At 34.4% G+C, this 17,661-nt stretch overlaps 1 protein-coding gene and 1 long non-coding RNA gene across 2 annotated transcripts in view; both read left to right on the forward strand.

The window, feature by feature from the left end:
- The window catches only part of LOC110378214 (glutamate receptor 1), a 76,604-nt gene that overhangs the window by 20,694 nt on the left and 38,249 nt on the right, over positions 1 to 17,661 (forward strand). Inside the window, exons 2-4 of the mRNA XM_049837570.2 lie at positions 883 to 1,035; positions 12,054 to 12,181; positions 14,643 to 14,772. Of these exons, the coding sequence (XP_049693527.2) occupies positions 883 to 1,035; positions 12,054 to 12,181; positions 14,643 to 14,772 (411 nt within the window). The remainder of the gene's footprint in view (positions 1 to 882; positions 1,036 to 12,053; positions 12,182 to 14,642; positions 14,773 to 17,661) is intronic.
- Positions 16,069 to 16,871, forward strand: LOC135116916 (uncharacterized). The gene is made up of 2 exons (XR_010276489.1): positions 16,069 to 16,341; positions 16,697 to 16,871. It is a non-coding gene; the product is annotated as an uncharacterized LOC135116916 (long non-coding RNA).

The raw sequence follows: 17,661 nt of genomic DNA on the forward strand, positions 1-17,661 counted from the left end.
GTGTTCCGCCTCTTATTTGTGGAGATTTTCATTGGCAAGCGATTTATAACCAATGCTATTTGCAGTAGTTTTGCTCTTTGATAGTAGATGAAAGTTTGTTAAAATGTTCAATTTAAATACATTTTATTATATTATTAGTTTTTTTTTTTGTAAATAAAAGAATTTAATTCAAATTTAACTTTCAATAACTCCAATACGGTTTTCTGATTTGCGTTATCAGCGAATGTTATAAGCACACGTAGATTAAACTACTATTCGACCTTTCTTAAGTTTCAATCTGGTTTTAAATCAATTTAAAAGTGTTTTTAGTCCTTCTATCGTAAAAGTTTTACTGACAGGAGTATTACATTCACTGTTCAAATATTATGAATGATAAAGATTTTCATTCATTCAAAACTCGCTACCCATAGTAAACAAACATTTTACTTTCAACGTTTTCAATAATAATTGAAAAGACCGTGGAAATAAAATCTGGTGCAGCGAGAAAACGAAACTCATAAATTGTCATTATAATTTTATAGTGTATGACATTAAAATCAAACGGTATTATAGTCTGGGAATGGCGATAGGAAGCGCACCTGCCGCGGTCGCCATAAACTATCGACGCGGAATGCGCACCTACACATGGACGATTTATTTTTTTAACGCAGTAGTAAACATGTTACTGAGAGATGTGAAAACATTTTCACGGATCCGTAAAATTCCGATATGTACATTATACTGCAGCCACTACAGCTATTTTCATATACATTACATGATTCAAAATGTTGAGAGTACAATTTCTATCTAATTCAATGAAAGTTGCAAATTAAAGTTTTATTTATTTACTAGTAACGACAGTGTATGTAACATACGTGCTAAGTCAAGTGTTTGTATTCTTAGGTGCAATTTTCGACCAGAACACAGAAGAGATCCAGAATGTATTCAAGTATGCGATGACGATCCACAATCAGAACATAAGCAGTCGTCGCCTCGAGCTACAGGCCTACGTCGATGTCATCAACACCGCTGACGCCTTCAAGCTTTCCCGACTCAGTGAGTATTTTTCTAAGTAAATATAGACCACCTTTTCCACAGAAAAGTTTATAATAAAAATAATATATACACATTAACAGTTTCTACAAATAGTAGGTATACATATGTATATATCTAAAGTATATTGATATTTCTTTCTCTGTGTGAAATGACAAACTGATGATTAACAGCCTTACTTATAAAAATCAACAAATCATCTTCTAAGTATTGTTTTAACTAATTACTACTTAAAGCCTTAAGTAGTGATTGAATTATTTTGACCTATAAACATTGCTTAAGCATGTCTTAAGTAATGAACAGATAATGACATAAAAACATACTAATTTCTCAACACTACCGGAATGTTGGTAGCTTAAAAAAATATTTGTCATCAAAACGTTGTATAATGGCAACAATGGCATCCGTAAAATATAAAATTAAAAAGTTGAGCTGTCAATAAACCGGAAATGAAAAATCAGCTGGTAAGAATCCAGCCATTTTGCTAATTAGCGGGTTAAACAAGGGTGTGATGCTACTTAAATTGACAGCTCATTTAAGACATTGCTAAGAAAATGATTTAGTTGAGCCACGTTTATACGTAAGATTTTTTCTTAAACACCTCTTAAGTATAACTTATTTTGACTGCCTCGTTGGCCTAGCTGTCGCAAGTGCGGCTGCTGAGCACGAGGTCTCGGGTTCGATTCCCGAGTCGGGCCGAAATCGCTTTGTGGGTTTTAGAAGACTTTCACATAGCAGCCCGGAGCCTGGAAGCTGGTGATTGATACACCTGTGCATCGGAGAGCACGTAAATGTCGGTCCTGCGCCTGATCTCTCTCCGGTCGTGTCGGATTACCGTCCCATCGGGCTATGAGAGTTAAGGAATAGTGAGTGCACCTGTGTCTGCGCAAATGCTCGTGCACTATAATATGTCCTGCGTAGTTGGCTAATCTCCTTACATGAGAACAGCCGCCGTAGCCGATAATCGGCTAGGAGGACATCATCATCATCATCATAACTTATTATTTAATTCACGTTTATGAGTAAGACTGTATATCAATAATTTCCTCTTAGAAATGAAATCTGTAACAAAAGAATCAATTAAGAAGCCTCAGTATTTTTATTATGTTATGAAATGTATTTTTACGAAAATATAGGTAACATATACATTTTTAAATATTAATTACAACGAATGGTCATTTTCGAGAAATGGTCCATTTTGACGTAGGACCTTTAAGCGAACCCAAAGAAGATAGTGCTTGTATAACCTGCTCAAAAACATTTTTAAAAACTTGAAATTGAACGAGCTTATTTTGCATTCCCGTGGGACGAATGCTACCAAGAGCGTAGCGGATAAAAGTAGTCGTTATTTTCTGACGTGAACTGCATTAATGCAAAGTTTCAATGCCATTCCTTGTTGGTCTTTAGAGACGTGTTCGAACAGCTGCCAAAATAATAGATCTTAAATATATTGCATGATTTAGTTTAACTGTCATTCGTAATAAGCACAAAAAATGTTTCTTTAGTAAACGACCTTTTAGAGAAAAGGTCTGCTACTCATAGCTTAATGAAAGTGTCTATTTAATCTAGACTCTAGACTGTAAAGAAGAATCATTATTTATTTTATAATTACTTGTTACAAGCGGCTTCCGTAAAACAATATTTATACATATGTCCCACAAAATCTTTAACACAGTTTGTCTGAGGAGTTTTTGAGAGTTTCCTTTTACAAAGTTTGTTTGTACCATAAAGGCTCCGAAAGTACTGAACCGACTATAAAATATTTCCCTGATGGAAAGCTACGCCATCCCTGCGTTTATAAAATTAGAATAATAATTAGGACTATATAATTTGACTTTTTTCTGTTTTTTGTTTTGTATATTTTGTTTTGTTTTGTATCTAATTAAATTATATCTAACTAAATAGTAATAGTTTAATTTTGCAAGCCTTATATTGGTGGGATATGGTCAACGCTCCTTTTGTAAAATTGAATAAAATCTACATGTATGTACCCATATTCGCAAAATAAATAAATTTGAATTTTGATAAAGCCTTATATTATCTGAGTACTAGAAGAAGTTCCCCCAAAACCCCGGTGAAACCACGGGAAACGGCTGGTATCTATTGAGGTACTTGAGTGACAATAGAAAATGCTGAGATTCTTTTTATTTGTTGAGTAATTGTAATTATTATTGTATTTAATGTCTACTTTTAATGAGGTTTGACGTGTTCGACGGGATTTGATGCTGTCTGCCGCTACTTCTTTTTTCACACTTATGAGACACAAAACGGTGCCGCTGACCATACTCCCATTTTTCAGCACTACAACTCACTCTCTTATGTTCCTTTTGACAAAAACATGTTCCATTCACAGTTAATGGGCATTTACTACATTATCAGTTCTATTATGTTCTCTTGTAATTTATTTACCTCTATAGTGCACAATATAATTAGGTGTTTACTTTTAAACTTCTTCTTCTTCGCGAGTCGATGGCAAACTTAAATTTTTGAGGCCCAATATTTCGCTACGCATACGGCATTGTCAGTAGCGTTATAGAGGTTATACTTTTAAACTGATGAGTTATCTTACTCCCACAGAAGAATGAAGTAAACGACTTAGTATCTAAGTACAACAGGGAGAGTTTATTAAGTAACGATAGATACATACCTACGCAACCTAGCATATATGACTTACTATTTTCGCACCAGCAACAGACATTATCGGCGTAGACTCAGACATTGTACGGCTCACTGCCTTTGTAGACAGAACGAGGACAGACATTATAGAAGCAATTTTTGTAAATCAAATAAAATGTCAAAGAAATAGTATTTGGACGCAAAAAATGGGGACAAACCAAATCTTTACCCATGACGGAATAAAGAGAAAACAATCCCATTTTTTGATACTTAATTAAGGTTGTATTATTCATTCCTGTCATACAAACTTGTTTTAAATATTATTACCGTTCTTTTCAAGCGGTGGCTTGAATATTAACCCGAGTTAATATTGAATGCATGACGTGACAGCCATTACGTTTAATAGTGAATCCATTAAAATGTAAACAGATTATTTTGAATTAATTGCACAGCTTGTTTGTTACTTTATAACAACAAAGTAGGTATGGATTTTCCACGTATTTTCGGGTAGGTATTTGCTGTTCATCGGCGCATTCAAAGGGGTTTTTAAATTACTGAGTTATAAGTATGATTTCGTGAATTCGCTACGTGTATTTTTTAATTGGTAAATAAATATTATAATATCGGAACAATATTCTGTTAAGGTAATTATTATGTTTGCGCTGCATTACTATTTCAACGAGCGCTCAAATTCAATTTCAAGTTATTTTAAGCTGATCCTAGATTGTTTTATTAATCAAAGATGCTAAGTCCATTGAAATAATTCAAAGCCATAAGCGATGCTGAGAGCTGTTTTTGACAACCGAAGTAATTACTGGAAATCATTATCGTCTATGGTATAGGTAAGTAAAATGATTTCAAAAGGATTTTATTAAAATATACTTTGAAATATTAATTGAGCGTTTCGGTAGAGCAATTACTCATAAAATTGGAGCGTTGATCAGATTACCTAGTTTTGAATTTGGGGAATGAAAATATTCACTTTGTGGTTAGTTTTATGTGGAAAGTACGCGCTTTGTCGTAGAGTTGCAGGTACCAGAGCACTTTAAACTTTTTGATCCTTATTACAATGAGGAAGTATTAATATTATAAATGAGAAAGTAACTCTCTTTTTTGCGCTTTAACACCAAAATTTCTGAACCGGTTTCAATTAAAAGCCTGAGCTAAAACTAGGCCTCCTTTTTTTTTCGTTGTGGGAAGTAGTTCGCTAGGGACGCAGGTAAAACCCAGAGAACAGCAGCTATAGACAAAATAAGCGTGAGATTGTTGACTTTAAGTTTAAAATAGATATGAGAACTTGAACAATTAGCTAAACCTCTACATTAAAATTCATTATGAAGTAAAACGTTCTTCTTGTTAACCACTTCACAGGCGGATAACAAAGTACTGAATTCCACAATGAAACGAACACTACGGACTGTAAGTTAATCTTGTAACTACCGCCCTGGACCTGCGCTATTAGCCCAGAAAATGCATTAATCAAGTCGCTTGAAATATTAAATTTCCCATTTAGCTTTCACTCCATTATATAGTAAGAGTTGTTCGGGGTAACGTGATCCGAATAAAACTTGTTTATTTTTTTAATTACAGAGACAAAGGTATCTCTATGAGAATGGGTCGGTTTTCCTTAGGAATTGGTAATTAACCGATCACACATTTAGAATACAAACATATGTATACTGCGATAATCAGCAAGCAAGGAAAAATAGGTATTAGGATAGTAATGCATTGTAAAATAAACTTGAATCATAATATGCTTGCCCTTTTCCCAGAAATATTTGGGTCAGCTTTCAGTCTCACCGAGTGCATTAGTGTACCAACGTTTCCGAGCAAGTACTTATCTGATATCATATCTACAATAGTACTAGTTACCAGCCACTGGATAAAAATATCTTGTTGGTTGTCATATTTAGCGCAATTTCACCCCCCATGACTCCAACATACGGAGGATCCTTATTGCTTTTCCATAATTTTAAGCTCCTCAAATTATGCAGTGTACCTCATATCTTATCATAGAGAAATGTAAACAAAAGTTACAGAAATACAGCATTTTTGCTAGCTATCTTTACTTTCAAATCAAAGCAGTCATTGTAGGGGTAGAGAGACAATAGACGAAATATAATTGTAGGTCATAATTATGCGAGCTAAATATAAAAATAAGGCTAGGATTAGGAAAACCAAATTCCAGCAAGTCAAAAAGTAAAGACTCTTGACGTTATCGGGTCTCTGAACAATCAGGTGAGTTCGCGGTCACCTGATAGTCGGTAACCAAAACAAAAAGAAATACAAAAGACAGTGATAACAAAAATGTGGTTAAAAAAGGGAACAATGGGAAATTCTAACTGGGAAATTTTAAAAGTGAAACAAAGGCAAATTATCCATGAAAAAGAGGCGGCGGCAAACACCCACGATCCATTTGCTCTTGCGACAAACGTTACGCTACCCGGTGCGGCGCCAGTCACATGACCCACCTCTTATTTTAAAGGCAAACATAACGAGAATATTGGAAAAGGAATGCAAAACTGATGGATGACTGGGATTACAGGTAGCGCATAATAAGAATAAAATAGATGCAGTACTGGTACGAAACACAGACATTAAGGGCCGCCGTACACGGACTGCTCGAGCAGTTAGCGGCTGAGTGAAATACACGGACCGCTCGAGCGGTCGGCGTCGACTGCTTGCGCTGTCGGTTGTTGACTGCTCGAGCTACGACCCGCTCGCGAGCGGTCGACGGCACGATGGAATTTCATCATGCAGTTGACGGCTTGAAGCGGTCGCGACTGCTCGAGCAGTCATGTGTACGGCAGCGAATGAATGACTATAGTTCACTGCGCGGTCGCGGCTTTAAGCAGTCGGTCTCAACTGCTTGAAGCAGTCCGTGTACGGCGGCTCTAAATTCTTTTACTGTTGCAAAGATTGGTTTTGTAACTATGTTGAAGAGAACTGCTTTGCTAGTTCCTCAATAGTCACAGTCGGTAATAAGTCCCTTAACTCGTTGGTTCACCATGTTCGTTAGGCTCTCAGCCATCAGACCATCTGTGGTAACAACGTCCAAACAAGATGAGTGAGGGGTTCTGTATGTTTAAAACCTTGTGCGTAAGTTGTGATTCTTGATTTGCCATTTTTTATGATGATTGATGACGACATCTGACCGCAATCTCTACTTGAATATGCGGCCAAGGATGATGTTTGAACAGCAACAGCCTGCTCAGTTTTTTCATCAAAGAATGTACATAAAAATATTATATAATTTAAATGTAGATAATCTGTAAACAATGGACTCATAAAGCAAATAAAAACGTAATTACATGAGTAGAACAACATAGGTTTACCAAACTTAAAGTGAGTATTTGGTAGCATGTAGCTATTGGAATGAAATGCTTTAAATGAAAAAGTACGATTACTTTAACGTGGTTAGCTTTGTTGATATTTCGTGCAAACGTTTGTGGTGAAAAATCATAACAAGCGTTTGATCGGCCACAGCGTTCATATTTTCTCGCCACTGAAGATTTTTGCACTGTTTTCGATGCAACATTTTTGCTGCATCTATTTCGCTGCCTGGATTTTTTAGTCGTTACAGCTTGAAAGTTAATTTAAAATTCCTCTTTAATTAAATTCTATTAACTCTTTTGATCTCTGCTAAAATCGAAACTTGAACAGTTCGTTGAACTTTGCTCATTTCAACAAATGAAAATGTTAGTATATTAGAACAATTTTGTTCAGAGAGTTGCATTATATTAGAAGTCTCATAATTATCATAGCTGTATTATCATTAAGTTAAATAAGAATCGCACGTATTTTCCCGGAAATAGTTTACCAGCTCTGTAAAATTTAGTTTGAATATTAGTTCCTCTTGCATTACCACTGATTAGATACATTAGACAAAGTTGATTTTAATTAGTTTCATACTGACATACCTAAACTATTTCAAAAGATCGAACGAGACTCGCAAGTTAAAATGTATTTACTGGTAAACGAGTACGTTGAATTTGATATTTAGATTTAGCTGATAATTCAATGATTTACATATAGAAATCAAAGCATATCTTGATCCTATTAAGTCTGTCTCCAGACGTCGGTTGGCCACACATGAATTACATCAGGACTCCGTCATATAGCAAATTGCTTGTGTAATTCATGTTGAATGTTGTTTGAATACGTTAGTTTATCTATGCAAATTGTAGTTTGAGTTTTAGAAAGCTGCATCTTGGTCTCGATCTTCTTACTTACATTTTACGTTATTTTATTAAAATGTATGCGAAAGAAATGCTCGGTGTTTACTCTGTCTTATCGTTTAAAACCACAGCGCAATGTATGAAAAAATAATCGAAAAAGTCATGAATTTTAAATAAAGCATGCATAAGATTGATATGCCACCTGTGACCAGCGGATGTCATAAAAAAAACATTGATTAACGTTTAAGTGTGTAAACTAATTAATCGTCTAATATGCTCTCCTGGGAAAGTGAAGCTGATCGAATATCAGACTGCATTTAATGTTTTCACATATGTAAAGGTAGGGAACACCCTTTGGTGTTCCCCACAAATCAAATAATACATTCTTCGATATCACTCGCTGGTTCTGGATAATCGGGAATATAGAAGAAAAAGGCTTTCCAGCAGTATAGTAGGTAAAAATACTTTTATTTTGGAAGCAGAGTCACGCTTTGTTTCTTCTTTACAATTTAGATATTAAAAATAGCATAATATACATCCTGCGAATGAGGTTTTATGTCATGAACAAGGGGTATAATTGTAAGTTGCTGTAACCACGTAATTATCCACGTTGCAACGTATTTATTGTCAATGTGATAATCTGACTTATATAAATCATACAGCATTCGATCTTTTATTCACCTTTATTGGTCCAAAAATAACTTTCATCTCCATCACAAAGGAAAATGAATGTACGGGAATAAAACATTTTTAGGCCTTTTATAAAAGCTATCTAGTATATTCAATTTTAAAACCATGGGGTTTTGAAATTACAGCATTGTCCAAAGCCTTTCAGGAAATAAAAGTTGTTTTTGTGCAGTTAACTGACATTTGTATTTTTTTATATATCCAAATATCGTTGCATAGAAAAAGCTTAACATTTAAATATATACACTTTATGGCTTTCTTTGTTTTTATTTTAAAGTTCGTTGCAAACAGTAAAATTAAATGGTATCCAAGTGAATACATTTTTAATAAAACTAACTTCTACAATAATATTTTTTTTAAACATTAGCCGTTATTATAAGTCTACTCGGATGAAAAATCTTCAAAATACATGTATCAGTTTTAATGAATACTATTATGTCCTTTATTATAATACAAAATTATTACTGAAGTAATTTTACAGAGTTTTAAATAACGTCTTTGTGGGAATAGATATTATAAGCAATCAATGTCTTAACCGTAATGGACGGTGTCACGATAAAATTAACCCAAAATATGAAACAACGGAGATGTTTGGGGTTTTAATAAAGTTACCGCCAATTAACTAAGGGAGGGGGGAAGGTATAGAATTTCACTTTTCTTTGCAAAGTTGGCTTTGTAATGTTAAGCCAGTGTATTTAAGCTGTGGAGATAGCTCTTTTTGATTTATTGCTTGTATAATATAGTAATATTTGTTAATATGTGAAACCGTTTTCTAAATTATAAACAAGCCATTTTGGATAGTTCTCGTAAAATGTCAAATCGAACATGCATACGATTCGATAGAACCAACACTCAGGGCTGAAATACGAAACTACCTCGGGACGCTAAAACGGCAGTTTGCGTTGCGGCGTGGTGGCGCCTAAGAGCGTTCCACCGTCGGTATGGTTACGGTAGACAATTCCTAGAGATTTTTGATTGTGGATAGACGTGTCTCTAACATGTAGTGTTGCAGGAAACTTATTGCTTATTTGTTAGTAAGAAGACTGTACGCGGTTTTACATACAGACGAATCTATACTAATATTATAAAGCTGAAGAGTTTGTTTGTTTGTTTGTTTGAACGCGCTAATCTCAGGAAGTACTGGTCCGATTTGAAAATTTCTTTCAGTGTTAGATAGCCCATTTATCGAGGAAGGCTATAGACTATTTTTTATCCCGGTACGGGACGTATTTCCCACGGGATGCGGGTGAAACCGCTGGCAGAAGCTAGTTTTATATAAATCCATTATTGAGACTATGAATTACGATAGCGAGTACTTTTCTGGAAAGTACAAAGCGTTGTGAATTTAAACTAGAATCCCCTAAAAGAAGTTCTCTAACCAAAGATTAAAATTTTTTGAACTGCTTTTGTGTTGATACACATGTGCTGTTTGCAAGAGTGATAGAAATAAGCAATCATTGTAACCAAGTATTACGTCATAACGCTGGATTTTGCGTCGCGATGCGGTGACATTATCTGTAATGAAACACGTCACTGTTTGACAACAACTGATTTAATTTACAAACTCATTATAAAACACACAATCTCATTTACCAACATAACACTTACCCTTTTTAAAACAATAGTAATCTTTGAAATTAAATAAAAATTAAATAAAATTGATATCATTCATTAAAAAAAAGAGAATAAAAATAAAATAAGGCATTAAAATAAGAATTCAATACTAGTAAATAATTAAACTTTTCGTTTAGTCAATGGACCAGGCAGAATTCTGCTCGAAGTTAGTTGATCCTGCAATCTAATGAGGAGGAAGCAGCAGGTTCAACTTCAGCAACCTCGAGCTCGTTGAGGTTACAATTCTTCGTTGTAGTAACCTATTGTTGAATATTTTTAGTTTATTTAATTGAATACAATTTCTTGAGTACAAGTAATAATTCTACATCTTCTAAATCTACATATTGACAAAAATAAAAAAGGATTTATTATTAATATGGGTGGACATTTGAAGCTTTACAAAATAGCATGGGCTATTGTCTCCACGGTTTCCATGCCTTTACACGATTTACAGGACCCCCGTCCACATTCAAGTCGAGAGTGGGCGAGCGTATTCTGTTTTTGTCTAGAAATATATATAATAATTCATTTTGCAACATTTTCTTCACCCCTGTCTCCATGTAATGAAACACAACACTGTTTGACAACAACTAGTTTGATACACAAATTCATTATATAACAATTATCTTTCTAAACCCTCATTCATATCGTGAAGACTGCAGGTTTTTTTCTGCTAACAAGCTCTAAAATCTGATTTTCAAATCCGACTGACAGTTTCAGCCGTGGAATAAAATTATTACATAAAGAAAGTTTTATTGGATGAACCAAAATAGTGACAAATGATCAAGTATATCCAGATTATTATTATTAAAAGACACTCGGTGAACGTGCGAACCTTCTGCCATTGTAATTGCACCCTAACTCAATTACCCTAAAAGCCTGTCAGAGAAGCTAAATTTAATGAACTTGAAATTAAAGTGAACTGTCTTATTTAATTCATTTTCACCTTCTTTTTATGCGTAGACGGTGACTTTGAACTATTTAATGCTTAATAAAACCTTTTAAGAGCTGTATAAAAATAGTAGTCCTTGTGAAAATAAGGTAGGTGCCAGGCTTATAGTAATTTGGCCGACGGGTGAAGAAATGCAAGTCAATATCTTATGTACCTATTTCATCTCGGTCAATACTATTTCTTTTTTCTGTTATGACATTGAAAAGTCTGTAAGCATTAACAAAATATAAATAATTTGGGGACTCGCAATAAACGCAGGAAGCTAATTCAAGTAAACCATCAAGCAGTTCGATGGTCATTAATGGATAGCTAATAGTGATCAGCCACATTGCCTTTCATCGCAAGTAACGCGTACCAGGAAATCAAAATCAAACGAGGATAGTATCCAGTGCGGAAAATTAACGCTAATCGCCATATATCACCAAATTCATACCAAGTGTAGCCATCGTGAACTAAACGTATGCAGGATTTGAATGTGAAATAAGGGTAAAAATAGGCATAGGTTAGAAGAAAGAGAAAAAACTCTAATTCTATTTTTTGTGCAGTTTAGGTCATAATCGGAAATAATTATAATTTAATTTCTATTATATTTATATCGTATTTTTGAAGTATATTGCTAAGGGGTATCAGGTTGTCCGGGTAACTAGGTTGAGGAGGTCAGATAGGCAGTCACTCTTTGTAAAGCACTGGTACTCAGCTGAATCCGGTTAGACTGGAAGCCGACCCCATCATAGTTTGGAAAAAAGTACTAACCGTATAAGGATAAAATATAGTCTATGTTACTAGAGAAAAGTGTAGCCAATCCAACAGTGAAAGAAACCAAGTTCAAACCAGTTTAGTGGTTTCGGAGCCTTTAGGGTAAAAATAAAGAAACATAAACAAAAAAAAAATGCTTCCTCTTCATTATATTAGTATAAATGAGCAACATTGTGTATTTAATGTCTCTGAAGTATTTACATACTTTGTTTGTACAGTATGCAACCAGTTCGCGCGAGGGGTGTTTGCTATGTTGGGTGCGGTTACGCCGGAATCTTTCGACACTCTGCATTCGTACACCAACACGTTTCAAATGCCGTTTGTCACACCATGGTTCCCTGAAAAGGTAAATATCCTGAAATGTATTTTAAAGGTTTGAAAAACACGTAACGTTGTATGAGACAAATTAATTGAGAAATGTACAAAACATTGTCAGGTCCTATTGGCTGCATACTATGTATTGTACATCTCTGATACGACCAAAATAGCGTTGTGAAAGTGCATAGAAATGGAATTGTCAACCAAGCACTCATTTGCCTTTCTCATGAATGTTTAAATGTCATAGTTAGCACACGATCCCTGTAGCCTTCATGCCATAATTACCAAGAAAAGTTTCCTTATGCATGCAAAATACCCTTTATCCTTGCTATATCCGATGAGAGCAAACATCAATTCTTCCACATACCTATCCATAAACCAACTTTCCCTGGGTTCCCAAGTGCTCCTAATGATCTCAGACATATTGGTTGAGGTGAAAACATTATGGTTTCCAATGGTGAGACAACTGAGCATATTTATTGATGCAAAATGTTGTCGGGACAGCGCTGTAATAAAAATCATGATGGAATTTTGTGTTACTCTACCATCTTTCCTTCGAGCTTGTATACTAGCGGCGCTGTGAGTAAATATTGAATAAACTACTCCCCAACTTCATTGCCTTCCTATCTGTTGGCTTCCATGCGTGTGTTTGGTCAAAAGACCAGACACAGGCCATCCCGACTCCAGCAGGAGGGAGTTTTCAGTACCCCCTTGCTTGAATGTCGCCACTAATGAAAGTATTGCAAGATTCCCCGTTTTTTCTTTTATATCCAGATGTGTGTGTGATCCCGCTAACCTCGAGTATAGATTTTGCAACCTTGATGACATCTGAGCCCCTTTGCTTGTTAACATCTTCTTCAAAACTATGGTAGTGGTTGACTCAACTATCTCACAGATTGGGTGATCAAAAGTAGGAGGCTCAATGGGCAACCCATTGTGGAAAATGACTCCTTTTGTATCTGATGGTTCTGACAACTCACAGATTACCTCCTCATACCATTCAGGGTAGTTGCACTCTCTCAATTGTTTAAATATTTCTTGTTTTGACCCTGTTTCATCAGGCTTGAAAATCTTACTCTTCATTCCCATGCCCAATCACTTCTTCAGCTTCGATCCTTTTGGCAAAGGGTTTCTTTGTTCCAAGTCAAAAACATCATTATTCCAATTGTTAATAAGGTCATACTTATAACATCTTCATCTAGATTAGATCTTTCATTAGCAGGCCCCTGCACAACACCAGCTTTTGTTACGATACCTAGAACATGAATGATTGTTGTATGGAAGAATTGATTACAAAAAAACTCGTGATCATTTTTATAGATTTATTTGAAACTCATATTTATTTTACCAATTCAACGTATACACATCAATAGGAATGACTGAAAGACCTTATTGTGGTGTGGTATAAATTCGGTGTATGTATTTTAGATATTTTTTATCATGTGTGAACGAGATTCGAACTATCGTTGTATTGGATGGTAACTGAGTGCAAATCGATTTCTTTGATTCGTTCAGTTTTTAACGTTATGTTGCACTGTGTAGTATTTTTTTTGGAAGCTGCGTGTTATTTCCATCAATTTATTTAGAATTCCAATCGCTCTTATGATTTTCAGTAACTTTTTACCCCATTGGAGCACTTTTAAATAAAAAAGCGCAATATGAAAGGAACGCTTCAAGATGTACAAGTACCTATTAGTCTTGTGGTTTAATGAACTCGAATAATTTGTCTTTTGAAACTATTGATTTTTCATGTGTGGAAAAAAATACACAATCAACTATAAAAACTGAACCAAAATAATACCGATTGTGGGTATTAACCTAATCCTCTGGCTCATACATCTTTCGATTGCGTCTAAAGTTGATTTTACACATCAATAAGTGGTAGTTTGGATGGCAAAAAACTTTATTATTGCATTTATTTCTTTAATATTATATCACGTAATCAAAAAAAACATTAAAAAAAAACATTTTATTTTGAATTTCCTGCTTCCAGCTGAAGCATTCACCTTAAGTGAGTAATGATAACCGCTAACTGGAAGTTGAGGATGTCAAAGTTTTTCACTTGGTTCCACTAAAACAGACTATCTCAATCCGCTGCTTGCTTTGATGAATATAAATGGTCGGTCTGAGTATGGCAAACTCGGCTGTTTTCAACGAGTGTCTGAAGGATTTTGCTGACAAATCCACTCCGATTCAATTTTTATTTTCAACTCTGTCAAAAACCGCACGTATACTTAGGTATATGAGAATAAACTTTGTGAGAGTGCTTTCAACGATCAATACTTAGTTTTATTTAATCATCATTATTAGGTTAGATAGATGATAGTTTTCCTAAAATTGTGTTCAATAAACATTTTTTTTAAATCTTGTTATATTCTGATGTGAGTGAGTCGGAAAGAGTTATGTGTTTTGTTGTTATAAGTTCTCAAAATGAGGCTTCTGTGACTGTTGCTTTTACCAATATCTACTTACATTATTCTGTTTGACAGGTTATCCCGCCATCGTCCGGACTAATCGACCACGCCGTGAGTATGCGACCCGATTACCATAAAGCAATCGTGGACACAATCCTATACTATGGCTGGAAGGAAATCATTTACATGTACGACTCGCACGATGGTAAGTGTCTTTCAAATGCATTTCGTGTCATACATTTTTTTTTATGTGAATAATTTTGTTTTCCTAGCAAGGCCCTACAATCTGACAATAACTGAAAACATTACGGCTTTAGCTTTGAAAATATAGCGCAAGTGATGAAGAGTTAGTTTTATGAATACAGATATACCTTCATAACTTTAGCATATCTACATCAATTAGGTGTTCGATCCGAGTAATGATAGAAAATGATTCGACAGTTTCGTCCCAGAAAACTATAGCTTGACTGGTTTCTTCGTATGCGAATAATGCTTTTGGAATAGTCTATTTAAAAAAAAAAACTTACATAGAAGACCTCTTGTCTGCCATGAAGACATTACTCGCAGAAAGTTAAAACAAGAGTGCGGTATCATTTCGTATCGTATGAATGACTACTAATGGAGCCGCCATAGCCTTGCCATTGTGAATCTCACAGTCAATAGATGAGCTGTCATCCGCACTCAATTGTGTAGGAAACTATATTTTAGTCGACATGGGGTACACATTTCTTTGGGGCTGGTTATCACAACCAAAACTAAGGTAAAACAAAAGAAAGATTATAATACATTGAGATAACACCTAAATTATTAAATATTACTTCTTATAAGTACCTTATAGTTAATGTCAGTATCTACCTAACATTATCTTTTTCTTGGATATGTATGATCTCACTTCAATGTATTATCTTTAATGTGTAGGTAATAAACTAGAAACAGAACAATAAATGTTTAAATAAATAATGTGGTTTCAACCTTAGTGTTTAAAACAAATATTAGGTGTAATAAGTTAATGAAAGGAGAATGGCAGATTTCGTACCGCATATTTTTGTCGTTGTTCAGTTATAGAATTTGTACCAATTATTAAGGCAACTAAGTCATTTATTTTCATGTTAGTGTAGTATTTTTAGAACTCCGGATTAATTAATTATAGCAATTAAAAGATTCAAGTAATTAAACGTAATGTAATCTTAAACTAAACCCAACTAAACGTAGTTCTGTTTTTAGAAGTTGCCATTTGTAAAATATCACGAGGTTCGAAATGATAAATAATTATTTAAACATAGAAATAACAGTAAATATAATTAACCAATTACATATTATACCTTAAAATGAATAATTATTGCATACTATCTTAATAATTAACGATTTAATTATATAAATTATTTTCACCATCAATGTTTTTATTTTGTATTGGCAATTATTTTATTGACAGGTAACGGATATCTTTCAGAGTCTAGTCTCTGTCTGTCAGTGTCTGTTCAGTTCTAGTTTGCTATTGTTTTGTGGTTTGTTACTGCATCTGAGCAATTTAAGCAAATTATCTGGTCATTTTTACGTTGAGTCGAGGAACTGCCCCTCCGTACTCTATCTGTTGATAGTACTTTCGCGAAAGGACGCTTTATTGCTTGTGTTGTGTGTGTGGATGTGCTTTAAAATGACGAGTTTGCAATGCATCAATTGCAACGTTCGCTTGTCGCGAATACAAAGGCACGCTTTATCCGATGAGAGTGAAGATATCGTCAATACTATTCGGCTGTGGACATATCCTAGAGATGTAAGTAGTTTTCAAATAACATTTTGCGTACGAGTGTGCCAGTTACGAAGTGAGAACTTTTACGTGTTAAAAAGTAGACTCACCATATAAACTACACGATTTCATACTAAAATAATATGAATGTACCTAAAACTAATCTTAACATTATTTGAAAAAATAACAAACATTGTTGTGGTTGTAAAAATATTTACAGTTTGTCCTGTAAACGATCATTGTTGTGTTTGTACATTAACAAACATATAAGTGATCTCTTACATGTATTGTTTACTTGCCTAACTTGGTTTGTGTAACACTGTTTAAATAGTTATTTAAAGCAATGTTGAATCATACTCAAAATCACTTAAATATTTTCCAGATAACACCTGCTGACCATGTTTGCCGCACGGAACAAATATTTGAATGATCTGCAAGTAGTTGTTCTGGGTCTGGGTATTTCTGCACATGAGTTTCTATGTTGATGAAATAATACTAAGAATAGATTAAATAATTATAAGAACAATAAAATAGATGTATATTCCTACAAAAACAAAGTTGTTTTATTATACCACACTCGAAACCCGAGAACTTGACCATTATCAAACTGTTGCAGTCCGCTGCTGGACAGGTATCTCCTAAATGCACTCTACTGAGTGGGTAGGTACGATCCTTATCTATCTATTTACCTAATTGTACGTACCTACCTAAAACACACCCAAGATTAAGAGACAAGCTAGGTAGAACATTTATTTTATCATTACCATAACAAGGTTTATGTACCTAGCTAAAAAACCTTACATGGGTACACTGTAGTACATAACCTTAAAAAACAAAACTGGTTATAACTTTTACTTCCCAAGTTCTAAAAATCTAAGAATTTACAAAGGGCTTGCCTATCATATTACCCACCAATTATAACCCATAACAATGTTTATGTACCTAGCTAAAACAACTTATATGGGTATACTGTGGTACATAACCTTAAAAAACAAAACTGGTTATAACTTTTACTTCCCAAGTTCTAAAAATCTAAGAATTTACAAAGGGCTTGTCTATCATATTACCCATCAATTAAAACAAAAAATATCCCAAAACACGAAATTTTATTAGCGGTACGAAAGTCCCATACAAGCCTGCCATTCACCTTTGTGTCATACATGTAAACATTGTTATTTTGCGCAAACGATATCAGTAATTAAATAATAAACTGGGTATCAAGTTTCACGTGCCGCCAGTGCAATCAGAGTACAGTAACCGGTAAATTTGTTGATTGTTATAAAATTATTATATTGTAATTAGGGAACTGAAATTCTGCTGCGTTTTTTGTCGCACTACACCAAAATG

Source organism: Helicoverpa armigera, chromosome 1 (assembly GCF_030705265.1).
Source record: "Helicoverpa armigera isolate CAAS_96S chromosome 1, ASM3070526v1, whole genome shotgun sequence".
In the NCBI taxonomy this organism is placed as follows: domain Eukaryota; kingdom Metazoa; phylum Arthropoda; class Insecta; order Lepidoptera; family Noctuidae; genus Helicoverpa; species Helicoverpa armigera.